Below are 18,334 nucleotides of genomic sequence, written 5' to 3' on the forward strand. Positions count from 1 at the left end.
ACAAATTTATTGCTTGAAACAAAAGTATTTATATTCAACCTCTCATTCTGAGAACGTATATTTTTATCCCCTTGTGGTTCTAAAAATAAAACAAGCATATATTTTATATATACAAATCATTGGCCTAGAGTTCAGTTATTGAGTGTGTGAAACCATTTGCTGACTGAGTGTGTACAATAAATGCTTTACACTGTCCTCTGGTACTGCCTTACTGCTCGACCAAGCTACCACTTTTGAGAGTAAGGTCATACCTAACTTTGACCTCTATCAGCCTCTGGGGGATTGTGGACTCTGTACACCCTGTACCTATTAGGGAACAGTCTATACAGAGCCACTTTCTCACAGGAACTGATGGCAATCTTGCTCGCCATGAAGGCATTCAAAGTACACTTGTGCAACAAAGTCCTGTTGAGCCGGACGGACAACATGACTGCCATGTACTACATACAAAAGCAGGGAGGAACACACTCTCCACAGTTGTCTCACCTGGCTCAGAGCATGTGGAAGTGGGCCATTCAGAGGAACATATTCCTCATGGCGGAACACCTCCCCGGCAAGGACAACCAGATGGCGGATCTGCTCAGCAGACACAGCCACCAGATGCACGAGTGGGAGCTACACCCATCAGTACTCCAACCGTACTTCCAACAGTGGGGTCATCCAGAGATAGACCTATTCGCCACAAACGAAAACGCAAAATGCCTAAGCTTTGCCGGCAGGTTCCCACATCCACAATTGCAGGGCAATGCGATATGGATGAACTGGTCCGGCAGATTTGCGTACGCTTTTCCCCCAGCGCCATTAATACCGCTGGTGGCACGCAAACTGCGACAGCACTCACTGACACTCATCCTAGTTGCTCCAACGTGGGCGCGCCAGCCATGGTACACCACCTTTCTGGAACTTTCCGTGGTGCCGCATCAAAGGCTGCGGATAAAACCTGCACTCTTAACGCAGAGCCATGGCGAAATTCAGCACCCAGATCCGCAACAGCTGAACCTGGCAATCTGGCTCCTGAAGTCTTAGTTTGGCTACCTAAACCTGCCACCTGACTGTATGGAGATCATCAAGGAGGCCAGGAGACCCACTACCAGAGCTTGCTATGCAGCTAAATGGAAGAGGTTTGTCATTTACTGCACCCACAATGACATTAACCCGCTAGACGCATCCATTCAAAACATAATCTGTTACCTCTTACACCTATACCGATGCAATCTGGCATACACCTCAATACGTATCCATTTGACCGCAATAGCAGCCTATCTCCAGAACAGGCAGCACCTCTCTTTATTCAGAGTGCCTGCCATCAAAGCTTTTTTGGAGGGACTTAAACGAATAATTCCCCCAAGACACCCACCAGCACCAGTGTGGAACCTCAACTTGGTCCTCACAAGACTGATGGGTCCACCCTTCGAACCTCTCCACTCATGTGAGATTCAATTCCTCACCTGGAAAGTAGCCTTCCTAGTAGCAATCACTTCGTTAAGAAGAGTTAGTGAACTCCAGGCACTAACCATTCAAGAGCCATTCATACAGGTTCACGCAAACAGGGTCGTACTACGTACCAACCCCAAATTCATGCCTAAAGTAATATCGCAGTTCCACATGAATCAAACTATTGAACTGCCTGTTTTCTTTCAGAATCCACAAAATGTCGCTGAGAGAATGCTCCATACACTAAATGTCAAAAGAGCCCTCATGTACTATATAGACAGAACTAAACACTTTAGGAAGACAAAACAACTTTTCGTTGCCTTTTCTCCACAACACAAGGGCAACGCCATTTCCAAAGCAGGTATAGCCAGATGAATCGTTAAATGTATTCAAATTTGCTATCAAAAGGCTAAACGCACATTAACGGTTCCCCCACGAGCCCACTCAACACTTAAGTTAGGGGCGTCCATGGCTCTCCTGGGAAACATTCCTTTACAGGAAATATGTAGAGCAGCCACATGGTCCACTATACATACATACATTTACCAAACACTACTGTGTAGATCTACACTCAAAACAGCAGGCAGCTGTAGGACAGGCTGTTCTCAACTCTTTTTCAGACTGCTGCAGCTGGCACTGGTAGCCGCCGCTAATAGGAGGTACTGCTATGTATTCTATGCACAGATATGAATTCAGCAGCCCACATGCCTCGAACTGAATATGCTACTTACCAGTATGCATCTGTTCTTGGCATGTAGGGCTGCTGACATTCATATCGCCCACCCTCCTCCCCGGCGCCTGTAGCAGCTGCAGCTCTCAGAATTACTGTATAGCATGGTCATCACTTTCTGTATCTACTCCATCACTGCCACAATGGCGAAAAACAATCTAAGGATGGAGAGGATGCCCATGCGCACTGTGGTCCAGGGGAGGAGTCACCTATCTCGGGATACTTCGAAGACTCTTCCAGGACAACAACGTGCAAACAACCGGACCCAACACTAGGCGGCGATCTATGCACAGATATGAATGTCAGCAGCCCTACATGACAAGAACAGATGCATACTGGTAAGTAGCATATTCAATATATGTATGTACATGTGTATAGGTGTGTGTGTGTGTATATGTGTATATATATATATATATATATATATATATATATCTCTATCTATTCTGATACAAGCATGTGAATCTATGAAAGATTCAATACTGGAGAAAAACTAGTTACTTACCTGTACACTATGGTTCTCCAGTATTATCTTTCATAGATTCACATGCGGCCCGTCTACCTCCCCTTTTTTCTTAGGTAGACCGCCTTTATCTCTGGTTTCATCCGTAGCTCACTCTTGGGCTGTTGGAAATCTGAGGTATGGTGTATCTCTGGGCTGGTTGGTGATTGGCTGTGGTTTGGACCATATAATGAGGATAAGTGGTTACACAAAGATTTACTCTCTATGGTTTCCAGGCAGTTTTTTCTTTTACTGCTATGGTTATTCTTTTACCGTGAGACTCCCACCATGACGACGGGGAAGATACCAGCATGTGAATCTATGAAACATAATACTGGAGAACCATAGTGTACATGTAAGTAACTAGTTTTTTCTGGGTGAACGCTCCGGGCCGTGCCTTCTCCAGCTTAGTAATCAAAGCCTGGGCCCCACAAGTTTGTCCCCACCAGCAAACCTGCAGCAGCAGCGTAGTGTCTGCCGATTGTTCCCTTAACGTTTCTTCCTGCTTTCTCACCCCCACCAACATTGTGCCTGTTATGCTGAGTTCTGGGGAGTGATCCTGTCACTACCTTGTTCCCTATGAGGATTCAGGGATGTGTCTCCTTATATGCCTTTCGCCTGGGCAAGAGCGGGGGGGGGGGTGGCTTTGACCCGTCTGCAACTCCCCTGTGGTCTCACCGTATCACTGTGGTTGCCGTAGCAACCACGGGTCCCCCAGGCGTCGCGATGAGAGCTCCAATGGTAGGCCACGGCTCTCCCGTATCGCAAATCTCCAGCCTGTGGCTTTCGCTGCTGGTTATGTGACTTCTCCCCCTGCCGCCTAAGTCGGAGCTCCGCCGCACAATCTATTTTCAGCCCTGGTCCGTGGTTGTCTTAGACGGCGGGAGCTGCGAAAACAGTCCCTCTGCAGTTCCACACCTTCAGGGGTTGTTTCGGGACGTGTGGTACCCTCGGGATTACGGATCACTGCCGGATATCATGGGCAACTGAGCAGGTCCCGACGGAGCTCACAAGCTTCGCCGCAATTAGTTTGCGCCAAGCCACGCCCCCCATCCCCCACTGTTGTGATTTTTAAGCAATATTTGGGTATTTTAAAAGTTGAAAAACTTTTCCTCATCAAATTAGCAATGTTATCCTATGGGAGGAAATTCACGTAGCAGGTAAGTGGGGTTGTGGTTACTTTTTCGGGTTTAGTGTTGGATCCTGAATCCAGCACTAGTATACCACCTGTAAGCAGTTGAGAGAATGTGTTGAGGTTATACAGGCGATTTTGAACGAATATTTAGAAGATTGCAAAATCGACACTTATTGCCTAGCTTTTGCTGAAAAAGTTTATCCTATGGAAGGAAATTCATGTTGCAGGTAAAGTATGTTTTTGTTACTTTTGTAATCCAGTGCTGGGCTCCTAGGCTCAGTACTGGGACATCTATCTAACACAGGTAAGTAATTACGTTTTCACAGTTGGCACGATTTTTAAAGAATATTTGTAGTTTGCAAAAATCGACACTTAAAAGAAATTTCACAGAAAAATAATCAATGGTTTCCTATGGGAGAAAATTGATTTAGCGGTAAGTATCCTTGTAATTACTTTTCAGGGTCAGTGCTGGGCACCAAGATCCAGCACTGGGAACTCTCCTAATAGCAGGTGAGTATTTTCGATTTTGTTACTCGGTTGATTTTTGGTGAATATTTTAAAGTTTAGAAACTCCACACTTAGAAGAATTTTCAAGTGAAACTAGCCAATGTTACCCTATGGAAGAAAAGTGAGATCCAGCACCCACGGCTCCAGCCCCGGCACCACAGGGTGCAACGCTGTTGGCTCCGGCGCTGTCCTTGGATCCGGCCCCAGCGCCGCCCCTGGCTCCGCCACAGACGCTGTACTGGGTGTCGTTTACCCCACCCCTGCCTCGGTTCTTGGACCATTTTGTTCTGACCTGGGATCCTCATTGAGATGGGGCTCTGGTTCGGCCCCGGCCGACGCCGCTCCCAGCGCCGCTGAGCCCCCCTCCAGTCCTGCTGCCGCGACCGGCTCCTTCTGCCCCAGAGCCGGATGAGGACTGGGACGGCTCCGAGGACCCCCTTGCGCGGCAGTGTGACTGAGCAGGATTGGGTGGATGACCTTCAAGACGTGGGTGAATTTGATGTGTCTTCTGACCCGGGGTTTGCCTCGCCTCCGCCTACTATGGAGGAGGGCGCTTCCTACACTATGGTGCTGCGTCTATCCGCGGAGACTCTCCACCTCGACCTCCCTACAGTGGCCCTTAAGACCAACCTCCTTACAGAGGTTCTCCAGACGGCGTCTGCGTCGTTGGAGCCGCTGCTCCCTTTCAATGAGGCCCTTACCGTAGTCCTCTTGGGTACTTGGTTGCTGCCAGCCTCGGGGGCGCCGGTGGATAATGACATCGCTAGGAGTCATCGCCCAGCGCCTGGTGATTCCGCCTTCTTGACAACTCACCCCATGCCAGAGAGCCTCGTCATTCAGGCCTCAACATCGCAGAGTGCCTTTCCCTCGGCTCCGCCGGATAAGGACTCTAAGAGGCTGGACCAATATGGCAAGAGGTTGTTCTCAGCCAGTTTGGAGTTGAGGTTGGTTAATACCGCATGCTTATTAGGCCGTTACTCCCACGCAGTGTGGGATTTGGTGGCGGAGGTTCTGCCTCAGTGCTCTGAGGAGGTCCAGGATGTCCTTTCCCAAGCGATTGCGGAGGGCAAGGATGTGGCGAAGTTTGCCATCAGGTGTGGTCTGGACACTGCTGATTCGTTGGGCATGGCGATTTCCACGACGGTGGCGTTGCGGTGCCACGCCTGGTTGCGTTCCACTGGCTTCTCACCTGATGTCCAGAGCTCGCTCATGGACATGCCCTTCGAAGGCTCCCGCCTCTTTGGTGATGAGGCAGACATTGCCCTGGAGCGCTTTAAAGACACTCGTGCCACGGCCAAGTCTTTGGGTCTTTCCTCAAACTCCTGCCACAACGGGGTTTCGTTCCTTTCATGGCCAGGGCAGGGGTACCCAGGCGCACTCTTCCAGCACACCTGTGCAGAACCAGCCTCAGTGAGGCCACAGACTTGGGTTCTGCAGGGGCGGGTCTGGTCACCAGCGTGCGGGGCAGTCCACTTCCACCCCCACCGCTTCCGCCTCGAAACCTTCCTAAACCGAGCTTCAGGAGGCACCCCACGCCAGTGGGTGGCAGGGTTCCTCTGGCTTCTGGGCCTGCTGGGTCTCCTGCATTCTGCTGGTGCCGCATGCCAGATGGCATATGCGGGCTCTCCAGTATGACCTGAAGTTCCAGTGGGCGCAGCTTCAGGGCAACCTGTCCGATCATGTCCAGATCTCGGAGGGCACTGCACTGCAATTGCAGTGGTGGCTCACGAATCGCGATTGGTTCAATGGCAGATCCCTCTCCCTTCCCCAACCAGAGCACACGGTAGTGACTGATGTGTCCCTCCTGGGCTGGGGAGGCCACATGGGAGAGGCGGAGAGCAGAGGCCTCTGGTCTCCGGCGGAGTCCCGGCTCCATATCAACCTTCTGGAGCTGCGAGCGATCCGACTTGCACTGAAGGCGTTCCTTCCCTCTGTCCAGGGAAGTGTAGTGCAGGTATTCACGGACAACACCACCGCAATGTGGTATTGCAACAAACAGGGCGGGGTGGGGTCGTGGACCCTTTGTCAGGAGGCTCTGCGCCTCTGGACGTGGCTGGGACTTCAAGGCATTACCTTGGTGGTTCAACACCTGGCAGGTTCTTTGAACGCCAGGGCGGACAAACTCAGCCGCAGGTGCATGGTGGATCACGAGTGGCGTCTGAACTTGGACGTGGTGCAAGGTCTCTTTTTGTGATGGGGAGAGCCTTGGTTAGATCTATTCGCCACTGAAGAGAAATCGCAATGTCATCAGTTATGCGCGTTGGAATTTCCAAGGCGGCACTCGCTCGGCGACGCTTTTTGTCTCAAATGGAGCTGCGGTCTGTTGTACGCCATTCCGCCTATACCACTTCTGCCCAGAGTGCTGAAGAAGATCAGGCACGACCGGGCCCAAGTCATTCTTGTGGCTCCGGACTGGACTCGAAGAGTATGGTATCCAGAGCTACTCAGTATGAGCATCGATCCCCCGCTCTGTCTGCCTCTTCAGGAGGATCTTCTGTCGCAGCAGCGGGGGTCGGTCCTCCACCCGAACCTGTCCAGCTTCCACCTCCTTGCGTGGAGATTGAGCGGCGACAGTTGACACCTTTCGATCTTCCTCCCGAAGTCTGTGATGTCATCTTGGCAGCCAGACGTCCCTCCACTAAAAGGGTGTACGCCTGTCAGTGGAACAGATTTGTGGCATGGTGCACAGCTAAGACTGTGGATCCCCTTTTTGTCCCTCTTTCTGAGGTTCTCCTGTTCCTTCTTTCTTTGGCCCAGCAGAGCTCTGCTCTGGGCACGCTTAAAGGTCATCTTTCGGCTGTCTCTGCCTTCCTGATCAGCCTTCTCTTTTTAAGTCCCTGGTTGTTAACCGTTTTCTTAAAGGCATTACACATACGTTCCCACCTGTGCCCTTCATAATGCCTCAGTGGGACTCTAATCTTGTCTTGTCTTGACTTTTCTGATGTGCGCTCCCTTTGAGCCCCTTCATAACTGTCCCTTACGTCTTCTTACTCTCAAGACTGCTTTCCTGGTAGCTATCACCTCTGCCAGAAGAGTGAGTGAGGGCCAGGCTCTTTCTTCCAAACCTTTCCTTTCTGTTCATCCGGACAAGGTGGTTCTGAGTACACGTCCTTCTTTCCTGCCAAAGGTTGTCACGCCCTTCCACATCGAGCAGACCATCACTTTGCCCACCTTTTTTCCGCATCCTTCAAGGGAAGAGGAGCGGCTCCACCGTCTGGACCCTAAACGTGCGCTCGCATTCTATCTGCAGCGTACACAGCAGTTCTGGGTGGATGATCAGCTCTTTGTTGGCTACGTGGGCGCCAAAAGAGGTCGGGCGGTGCACAAACGCACCATCTCCAGGTGGGTCGTTCTGTGCATCAAAGAATGTTACTCCTTGGCCAAGAAGGAGCCTCCTGTGGGTCTGCGCGCCCATTCGACCAGGGTGACTGCAGCCACTACTGCCTTGGGACGCGGTGTCCCCTTGCAGGATATTTGTCAAGCAGCTACGTGGGCCTCGCTGCACCAGTTTACCAAGCACTACTGCCTTGACAGTCTGGTCCGGCGAGACGGCTTCTTTGGCCGTTCTGTGCTCTGTGACTTTCTGTTGTGATCTTGTTCGCAGACCCACCACCGGGGTTGGTATTGCTGGGGTATCTATTCTAAGGTAAGGAATCTATCACTAACGTGTCTCTTTCAGATACACAAGTTACTACTTGTGTAACTATACATCTGTAAGAGACATTAGTTAGTGATAGATTCCTTTCCGCCCCACCCATCCTCCCCGTTCTGCAAACTGATTACTAGGGTTAAGGTCATCTCCTTTTAGGGCCCTAGTTTTATGTACCAGCGGTCAGTTTCTCGCATGACTGTGTTTAGGCGCGGAAAGTTGTGTACAGAACTGACATTAGCGCGCATGGGTGGCGCCTAAGTAGTCTCCGGGACGCCCCCCCCCCCCACCCCGCGCGCACGACGCCAGTGAGGGGCGCGGAGCCGCACGGTACCGCCTGCTGGCGCGCAGGGGTACTGCTAAGCAGAAACTTTCCGGATCCAGACCGACGCCTGGGGAATATTCCAAGGTAAGGAATCTATCACTAACTGTCTCTTACAGATATATCGTTACACGAGTAGTAACTTGTGCGTCGAGGTGGGTCCTTGGGTGCCGGATTTGGGTCAGTCGCCGGGGAACGTGCTCTGGGTCTTTGTCCACTTAAGCACAGGCCAGGCTTGGCGTGTGCAGAGTGTGCAGGGTTCGCGGTTCCGTGCTGGTGCCAGGGGTCAGTTACTTGCTTTGAGCAGTGCCGCTGCTCGTGAAAGTCCCAGATGCTCAGTCACAAGGTAGCCGGGTCCTTCGGGGTTTGTGAGGTTGCTGGTCACGGGAGATGCCGGGATTTAGCAGGAGCAGGTTCGAGGGTCGACAGGCCGGTAGGGCTAGGGCCAAAGCAGTTGGTGTCTTCCTCTTAGCAGCTGCACGGCAGGTCTTTTCTTCTTGATCTTCTTTGCTGTTTCGGAGCCTGGAATCGGAGTAAGGAAGGTTCAAGGTGCCCCTAAATACTAGAGTTAGGGGCGTTACAGGTAGGTAAAGGGCAGGGACCCATTGGTCGGGTACACCACCTATCCTGCCACTCCTGTGGGAGGGGGTCAGTAGGCTAGTCCTGATTGAGCAGGGCTTCCCATTTTCAAGATGGTGAGAGCCCGGAGATGTGCTTCACCTCGCCTCCCCCACCTGAGGGGTGGGGTTGGCAGAGGCTGGCCCACCCCCTTTCCTTCCTTGGGGTTTCTGGCCAGTCTTCCCGCCAGAGTGGGGGTCAGAACCGGTAGGGGCCAGTTGCTGAGTACAGCAAGTGGCCTGTAGAAGCTCACACAGGCGACATGCCTTTGAAGCTTCCCCTGCCCATCCTGGGGGAGGAGACCTAGCACCTCGCCCAGGATGTGCATTGTTGCAGGCCCATAAGAGCAGATGGCTTTCTTGTCTTGTGTGGCAGCCTAGGCAGCCCCTCAAACAAGACGTGGACTATAGGTTAGGTTCAGGGGGCATCTCTTAGATGCCCTCTGTCGTGCATCTTACAGTAAATCCCACACTGGCATCAGTGTGGGTTTACTGTGCTGAGAAGTTTGATACCAAACTTCTCAGTCTTCAGTGAAGCCATCATGGTGCTGTGGAGTTCATGTTGACGACCTCCCAGCACCATATACTCTTAATGGCAGCACTACACTTGCAGTGCCCAGGAATGGACCTATGTACTGTAGGGGCACAGGGCTCATGCACCTGTGCCCACACCACTGGCATAGGGCACCCAGCTAGAGGGGTGACTGAGGTATGCCAGGGCAATGTGTTGTGGGCATGGCACACAGGGATGTGTGCCATGTCGACTGTTTTGTTCTGCACCCAGACACTCAGCCTTCAAAGGCAGTGTGAGTGTGTGTGGGTCAGGGTACGGGGCCTCTAAGGGTGGCACAATAAGTGCTGATGCCCTTAGGGGCCTTCTCTGGTCACAAGGCCCTGGTACCTAGGGTACCATTTACCAGGGGCTGACATGTGACCAGAGATGCAAATTGTGTTTTGGCTGTTAGGCAGTTTTTAGGGAAGGAACACAGGCCCTGGGAACTTGATTGGCAGGAGCCCAGGGCACAACAAGGAAACTTGCATCAGTTATCAGGCAAAAAGTGGTGGGGGGGGGGGTTTACTGCAACAGAAACCCACTTCCTTACACAGTGGCTCTACAAAGCCATCCGAAAACTGATTATCATCCCACTACATTTATTACGTCGGACATGGGAAACTGAAATGGGGAGAGTGTTCAACGATAGGGGAATGGGATACAGCATTAGAATACCGCAAGAAGGTCTCCAGGAACGAGTGTTTCAGGAACATTCAATTCAATGTAATCCACAGAGCATACCTGTCGCCACACCGTTTTTATCCAGACACGCACTTTGCATGCCCCCGATGTCAAACCCCGGAGGCAGACTTTAAACACATGTTCTGGGACTGCCCCACTATTCAAGAATACTGGGATCGCGCCCACCAGACACTTCGGGTGACGAACAACATCATGACCATGTCCACGTGGGAAGCATGCGCCATCGGGATCTTCCCAGGAGGGAGACGGAAAAAGTGCAGAACCGCTTTGCATCCCTCGCCATTCTCTTAGCAAAAAGGGAAATAGCCATGCACTGGCGAGCCCCGACGGGACCCCCCGGAAGCAGCTTGGGTAGGCCCCATGAAAAAATGGGGTAAGGCGGAAGAAGAGGTGTTAAGAGAAGAGGAAGTGAAGGGAATCCGTAAGCATCCCATTTCTCTAGAATGGGCACAGTTTCTATATAAATGTACACACGAAACAACCCCGACGGAAGCACCAGTGGACTCCCAGACCCCACCCCTGTCCACTATAGGGCGAGTAGCAGAAGTCCCAAGACTGGGCCCACTCGTCTAAAATCAATGCCATGCTAAAGTCTTATCAGGTGAACTCAACAACTACACTAGGGTGGCTTACTATGAGGCTACACCCCCCCCCCCCCCAACGCATCTTACCACTACACTGTACAAAGGTAACACCATCCACATTATTGATTTTTTTAAACATAGTGTCCGATAGCTCCCCAACGTTCCCCCTAGTTTTACACCCTAGTTGACAATTTTTTCTTTTCACATCGGCAGTTACTACTCCGATGAAAGTTAGATCGGAACACATTCAGGTGAGCTTAGACGCGGTAACACTGGGAAAGAAAGCACGGGAATAGAATATGTGCTGACTTAATGGAAGCAAACCTAGCCTGATTATAGTAAACTGCCACCGAGGAGCACAACCCAGTAGAAGGGTTCCTCACAGAAACTTTTTCCAATGTCCAGTTTTATAATGGTTGTGATGGAGCAAAAATGTGCATGCTATTCCTTGCAATCATTTCGCTCCTAATTAGTCATGTGCCAATGCATTACAATGATATGCGATGTTAACATGTAATAAGTAAATCTGATAGAGACTACTAGCCGCAGATTCCTTAACGTAGAATCACTCCCAGGCGTGAGACTGGACCTGGAAAACTTTCTTGCCCAGCATCTCTGCGCGCCGGGGGCGGCACCACGCGACTCCGTCCTGACGTCTTGCATGGGTGTGACGTCAGCGAGGTTACATAAGCCCCACCCCGGCGCGCTGGTTTCCTTCTTTTCCGCGTGCCACGCAGATCCGGATCGTGTCCCTGGCCTGTTTTCAGGCCTTCTTTTCTCGCTTTGCGTTTCCTTTGGGAACAGTGTGCGAATGCCTTCGGGCTTCAAGATGTGCTCGTTTTGCGCCCACCAGGTATTGGCGACGGACCCTCACCCCATTTGTATGTGGTGGTTAGGGGAGCACCATGACTCCACGGACTCTGAGGCTTGTCAGCAGATGAAGCCGAAGTCCCGGCGGGAGCTCCGGATAAAACTCCTATCGGCCTGCATGTCCAGCCGTCCACCATGTCCATCCCCCCGCGGAAGGGTTCAAGAACTGCCGCTTCCGTCTCCGAGGCCGCAGGGGCGTTGCTCGCCTGTGGTTAAGTGTCGCAGCTTGTCCCTGAGGCCCAGTCTCTGCCCTGTGGGGGGGGCGTAGGTTCTCTGCAGGTCATGCAGCCTTACGCATCCCCCCCCCTAACCGCCGTTTCCCGGCGTCTGAGTGACCAGAGTCCAAGTGGAGGCCTATGCTGCAGGCCTCCTTGCCGCCTCCTCCTCCTCCTCCTCTTCCTGGGACGTCTGCGGATCCCTTGCCATGTGCGGGGCCTTCTGCTGAGTCGCCGGCGGCTCCGGCCCCAGCGCCGACAGGTTCGGCTTCAGGTCTTGGAGATGTGGTGTTTGGGTGCGGCCCTATGGGGTTCCCCCCCCTTCGGCCCACGGCACCTCTGCCTCGCCGCAAACCCCTGTGGTGTCGCGGGAGGTTGCCGAGACTCGTGGTTCGACCCAGAGTCCCCCTCGGTCCTCTGGGCAGGCGGCAGCCTAGGCCGAGCTGACGCCTCTCAGGCGGCTGTCTGCCCTTGCTTGCTAGGGGCTGGGGCTGGCTAGGGGGTAGGGTGCGTTCCCGGGTCCCCCTCGTCTCTCTGCGCAGGCGGCTGCCTCGTCGGTGGTAGTCGGTGCCTTTTCGGTGCCATTCTTTAGCTGCACTGTCTCCGACCCCGCCCGCTCTCCTGCTGCGCAGGTGGTGGTCGTCTCTGCATCCACTTCGGCGCCGGTCGACGTCGCGCTGGTGCCAGTGCCGGATTCCACGGCGCCGTGCAGGCGTCAGGTCGTAGATTCGTCTCCGTGCCCCTCTTCTCCAGAAGTTCGGGAACTTTTTGTTTCTTTTTCCCCAGAGACGGGACACCGCGTCGTGGCTTTTTTACCGGCGTCTTCCAAGGAGGGCTCTTTGCCGTCCCCCCCGCCCACAGTCTTCTCCAGAGGCGCCTCGGGTTCCCCACTCGTCGGTCAACCTCCCCCCGTTCCGAGCTTGGCCTTTACTTCCTCCGGTTGGGCTGGGGGACACCCGGCTTAGCTTACAGCCGTCGTCCATGGAGTAATTACTTTCCCAGCCGAGTTGCTGAGTGCGGCCTTCGCCTGGCCTGTCTCCACGGCTATGGGGATTTTGCGCATGGGTGACCTGGCTGCCCATTTCCCCGCGAATCGTTTGCTTGAGGTTCTCCATCAGGGCTCTGGTGGACGGGAGCTGCTTTTTCCCTTCGAAGCTTTGCTCCATAATTCTCTCTTGCCTGGGGGCATCCTGCCACGGGGGATCCGGTGCCCCAGCCGCTCCTGCACTTGATGGTTGTGGTGGATAGAAGCATATAAAATATGTCTGAAAACTGAACTTCTTAATTCTTAAGGAGTGCTTCATGAAAAAAGAAAAAGAAAATTGTTCCTAAGTGAAAAATCTTTTGCAGTATCGTGCTCTGCATTAAGAGCTGCTCGACCTTGGCTACAAAGCAGCTTCTAGAAGAACTGTATACTCATTGGGCCAAAGCTGTTACCACTGTGTTTGAATGTAGAGTACCTGTCCTGGACACTTGCCAGGCGGCTACGTGGGCATCTAGACAGTCATGTTTGCCGAGGAGATCATTTTGCCCACTCGGTCCTGCAGGTCAGCCACAGATAAAAGTCGGTACTGCTTTGGGATCTATTCTAAAGGTGAGTAATCTCCTGCTAGAATTGTCTTTCTGAAGACCAAGTTACTTACCTTTTGGTAATGCTCTTTTTGGTAGCTAGACTATCTAGCTGGAGATTCCTTGCTGCCCTGCCCCGCCCCGCCTCCCATTCAGTAATTGAACTCTATGCATTGATAAGATCACAAGTCTAGCAATCTGCACACTGTTTACTAATTTGGTATTGGGACTCTGCATCTGGGGGCATAGACACTTTTGAAAGCAAGTAACATCAGTGTGTGGGAGTGGCATTTACATGGAAACCACACATTTCCAGAATAGAACGATGTTAGTGCAGAGTTACACGGAAGCACCTACTGGCATGAAGTACTGCTGAAAAGTTTCCAGGTCCAGTCTGGTGCCTGGGGTGTATTGAAAGAGGAGTCTTCGGGTAAATAGTCTTTACCAGAAAACTTGTCAATGAAGGGAAGTAACTTTTTCTTTAAGTTTCCTACTCTATCTTCCTTTTATTAACTTGTCATGCTCTAAAGTAATGAACTGATTGTGTAAAGTTAAGAATATCACACTGATTCTTTTTATCTATATCATTTTATATCTTGAAGTAAACCTTGACTGACTTTCTACTCAGTGAGTCATATACGTAAAGGGAATTTCTTTTCTGTCCAGTGCCGATGTTTTGTGGCCCTTTGATAGCAGTGTTTAACAATATGACCCACAAAGTGTATGGTCAATTATATTTTCACTGCCTCGGGACCCCAATAAAAGGTACCATTCAATGTTAACGACTTCAGTAAAGATTCTCATGATGAACTACAAGTAGCTTTCGCTAATTCAAATTTCTCTACCGTCTTGCGTTTCCTCACTTTTGAGGTAGTAATGAGTAGTTCACCTTTTCACAAAATGTACTTGGCTCTATGGTGTTTCCTCCGCTCTGTGAAATGCTTAAGTTGGGTGGATCAGATTTTCACCCGGGTGAGTTAAGCCTTTACGTATGTTAGCTTAACTTTGGGGACTTGATGTTGCTGATCTAGTTCTTTTGCTGGGTATTTGTTACTAAATTATTTTCTGGATCCGCTCTGGTGCACCAGAAAACCTTCAGATGAGTCTTTAGTAACGTAACAGCCCAGCAGAAATAGTGTAGATCAGATTGTAGGAAGCAGCCAGTTGTTAAAATGTAACTAGAAGGCTCTAGTCCCGCTTACTATGTCGCTTTGAGACATTTCTTTAGGAATTTTCTTCCCAGTTGGCCATCTCATCAAATATAAAATGGAGCACCTTGTTTGAGTTGATGTTTAGTGTAATCTGATCTTCATACTGCCTTCTTTTTGTCTTCAGGCATCATTTACCTGCATCAAGAACCTTTGGAACCGGAAACCTCTCAAGGTTTATGGTGGACGAATGGCTGAGTCCATGCTTGCTATTCTCTGCCATATCCTCCGTGGAGAGCCTGTCATTCGTGAGAAGCTAGGAAAAGAGAAAGAAGGCAACCGTGAAGAAGAACCAGCTCCTGAAGAGAGTAGCAGTAGTGGTGCCCCTAGCACTGCCAGCAGCACTGCTGCAGCTGCCACCCGGAGGGATCCTCAAGTGAACCAGCAACAACTACAGCAGGTGGGAGTGTGATATAGGTTTGGATTGAACCTTCCTGCGACACTGCCTGCAATTGATATTGTAGGGATACGCTTGACCAGGAGGGTGTATTTGTGCGCACATAGCCAAGCTCTCTTGGCATTTTTATTCTACTCTTTTGTGAACTGTTGAAAGATTGCATGCAGTGCTTGCAATTTCCTCCTATAGGAAGCTGGCTTTTTATGTAGTGGGCCAATCTAGGAGCACACCATGCAAGAAGTCCAAACAATTACCGGATTAAAGGACTACATTTAATAATCCTGTGTGGCCTATTTGTGGTCGAGCAGTTTAGGCTTCTCAGAGGGGAGTATTAAGCATTGGCTGCACAGTCAATCAATAGCACAAACACTCCAGACGAAATCTGAGACAACTTCGAAAAATAACAGATTTTACATAGTTTTAGACACCATGATCATTGGAATCAGGTAAGTACTTTCAGAGTTAGGAATTTTACAAAGAAACACTAAAGCTCAAATGATTTTTGAGGTTTGAATCTCTTACACTATAAAATTATCCTATGGGATGAAAGAAATGTTCTGCATACATATACTTGCATTCTGATGGATACATCTGCCAGTGGATTCCTCACCTTTTGAATATCCCCTGCGCCAGCAACATTCGGAAACTTTTGTAGCAGTCTAAGTCGATGTCAGAGACACTGCTCTGCTCGCGACTCCGCTGACGTCACCGGCTCCATAAGAAGACCTCATCGGCGTGATGACGTCAGTTCCCTTTTTTCCGCGCCGTCGACGCCAACGGATTTTGGGAATCGCTGTTGGTAGCTTCACTGTTACTTTGTGTGTGTTCTGGGTTTCTCTGTTTCTCTTTCGAAGAAGATGTCGACAAAGAAGTCTGGCTTCAAGCCCTGTCGTGAATGTGGCAAACACCTGTCGATCACGGATCCACATGACGACTGTGTATGGTGTTTGTCATCTGACCATGATGCGGATGGTTGTTCTTGTTGTCGCAAGATGAGCTCCAAGGCTCTAAAAGAAAGGGAGGCGAAACTCTTCATCGCTAGGATGAAAAAGGAGAAGAGAAGAAGGAAGCAGAGGACGAGGTCGCAGTCGAGGTCGGCGTCTAAGTCGACTTCGGGGCATGCTTCACGATTCAAGAAGCACAACAAGAAGAGGAGGCATTCTTCTCGACATCACTCTGACAAGAGTTCGGCTCCGAAGTCACCAACTCAACGCCGAAAGGACTCTGTGTCTCCTTCACCCGTTCAGGATTCGCCTCCTGGTTCTTCTCCAGTGGCTTCACCGGCTCCAGCTACATCTCCGGCTCCGGTTCCGGCTCCGGTTTCATCTCCGGGTCCGTCTCCGTCTCCGGCCCAGGTTGAGGAACTTCAAGTACCGGGTGAGCCTGCGACGCAGTTTATTCCACCGTCGGCGCCGGTTGGCCCGAGTCCGGTGATGCCTGACCAGTACCCTGCGTTCCCTGGACCAGGTCAGGACCCCTCGCATTATTTAAATGCTATGTACGGGGTATTTTCGAGAGCCATGTACACCACTGGTGCACCTGCGGGTCCGATGGGTCCAATGGCATTCAATTTGGGGGTGCCGCAAGTCTATCCGCAGGCCCCTTTCATGCCATTTTTTCCGGCGACGCCGTCTTGGCATCTACCGGCGCCAAGGACGTCGACACCGCTTCCTCCTTCACCGGCGCCGGCTTGACCTCGTTCGACGCCGGCTACTCCTGCGGATCCACGTTCGACGTCGGCGCCGTCCGATTCGAACACGGCGCCGCCGACGCCGTTTGAGCCTCCCTTCTGGACCGAATCCGTACAGAGTGTGATTGATGAGCGGAGGTACCTTTTGGAAGAAGCAGAGGAAGGAGAGCTGGTGGAGTCTGACGAGGTGTTTGAGGAGCTTAAAGAGGCTAGTGGGTTGGATTTGTCTCCTGAGTGGGAAATTACTCCACCTTCCGATGATCCCTCGAAGCATGTGGCTCCATATCATGCAGTCATCAGGAAGGCTGCAGAACTGTTGAATCTTCAGTTGCCAAATACTGAGTTCAAGTCAAATATTCTGACTGAAGTATTGCATTCTCCTACTGCAGTTTCAGAGCCGTGGTTGCCTTTTAATGAGGCCATTATTGACCCTGTGTTGGAGGTGTGGTGTAAGCCTTTTTCTGCTCCCGCAGTCTCTAAGACGGTTGCTAGGAGGTATAGGGCGGCTCCAGGGGACCCTGAGTTTTTAACACCGCATCCATCGCCTGAGAGCCTGGTGGTTCAGGCGGCTTGTTCAGGAAAGTCCAAGGGTGCTTTTCCTCAGGTACCAGGTGACAGAGGCTAAAAAGCTAGATCAGTCGGCCAAGAAGGTCTTTTCATCGGCCAGCATGGCACTTAAATCAACAAATGCAACTTGCCTCTTGGGACGCTATATTCATGTGCTCATGGACTCTGCGAAGAAATTGGCACCAAAACTATCTGAGGAGGATAGGTTTGGCTTTAATGAGGTCTTGACTGATGCCCAGGCAGCAGTGCGTCAGGTGATTCAGAGTGGGCTGGACACGGCGGATTCAGTGGTGAGTCATGGGGTCTTCTGTTGCCACCAGGAGGGGTGCGTGGCTGAAGTCTTCTGAGTTTTCCCCGGATGTACAGTCGACTCTGTTGGACTTGCCATTTGATGGAACTGGTTTATTTGGCAAAAAGGCAGATGCTGCTTTTGAACGTTTTAAGGAGAGCAAGGCTACGGCTAAGTGTCTGGGCCTTCAATCCCAGTCAAGGGGGTCGTTTAAAAGATAGAGGTTTCGGAAGGGCAACCTTTGGTTCCTACAGGCAGACCCAGCAGCAGCAAGGCTTTTTCTAAAGGATACAGAGGTAGAATCAGGGGTCGCTCACGTGGCCGTCAACTCTCCTCCTCTTCCGCCCCTCCTTCCACCGCAAAGCAGCCCTAGATCCGCCATTCTGGATCATGTTGGTCCTGTGGGGGGCCAGCTTACCCATTTTCTACAAGATTGGGAATCTGTAACTACAGATCTTTGAGTTCTAGATCTTGTAGAAAATGGGTATGCCCTTCCCTTTCGGGAATTCCCTCCAAATTGCCCTCCTTGTCAAGGGGCTTGCTCAGAAAACCACCGTCTTCTCCTACAGGAGGAAGTCCTGAAGTTGTTTCAGAAAGGTGCGATAGAGGTGGTTCCGGAGCAGGAAAGGGGTCAGGGATGCTACTCCCGGTATTTCCTGATTCTGAAGGACGGCAGATTACGTCCGATATTGGACCTCAGAATCTTGAATCTTTTTCTAAAGCAAGAGACGTTCAAGATGCTCACCCTTGCTCAGGTTCTTCAAGCGCTGAATCAGGAGGACTGGATGGTGTCGATC

The 18,334-nt window shown here is 51.3% G+C and overlaps 1 protein-coding gene across 5 annotated transcripts in view; it reads left to right on the plus strand.

The window, feature by feature from the left end:
* Positions 1-18,334, plus strand: part of HUWE1 (HECT, UBA and WWE domain containing E3 ubiquitin protein ligase 1) — a 1,878,220-nt gene that overhangs the window by 636,332 nt on the left and 1,223,554 nt on the right. For all 5 annotated transcript variants that reach the window (XM_085629865.1, XM_085629862.1, XM_085629866.1 and 2 more), the window contains one exon: positions 14,722-14,994. In XM_085629865.1, coding sequence (XP_085485991.1) covers positions 14,722-14,994 — 273 coding nt within the window. The remainder of the gene's footprint in view (positions 1-14,721; positions 14,995-18,334) is intronic.

This window comes from Triturus cristatus, chromosome 10, assembly GCF_964204655.1.
Source record: "Triturus cristatus chromosome 10, aTriCri1.1, whole genome shotgun sequence".
Taxonomy (NCBI): Eukaryota; Metazoa; Chordata; class Amphibia; order Caudata; family Salamandridae; genus Triturus; species Triturus cristatus.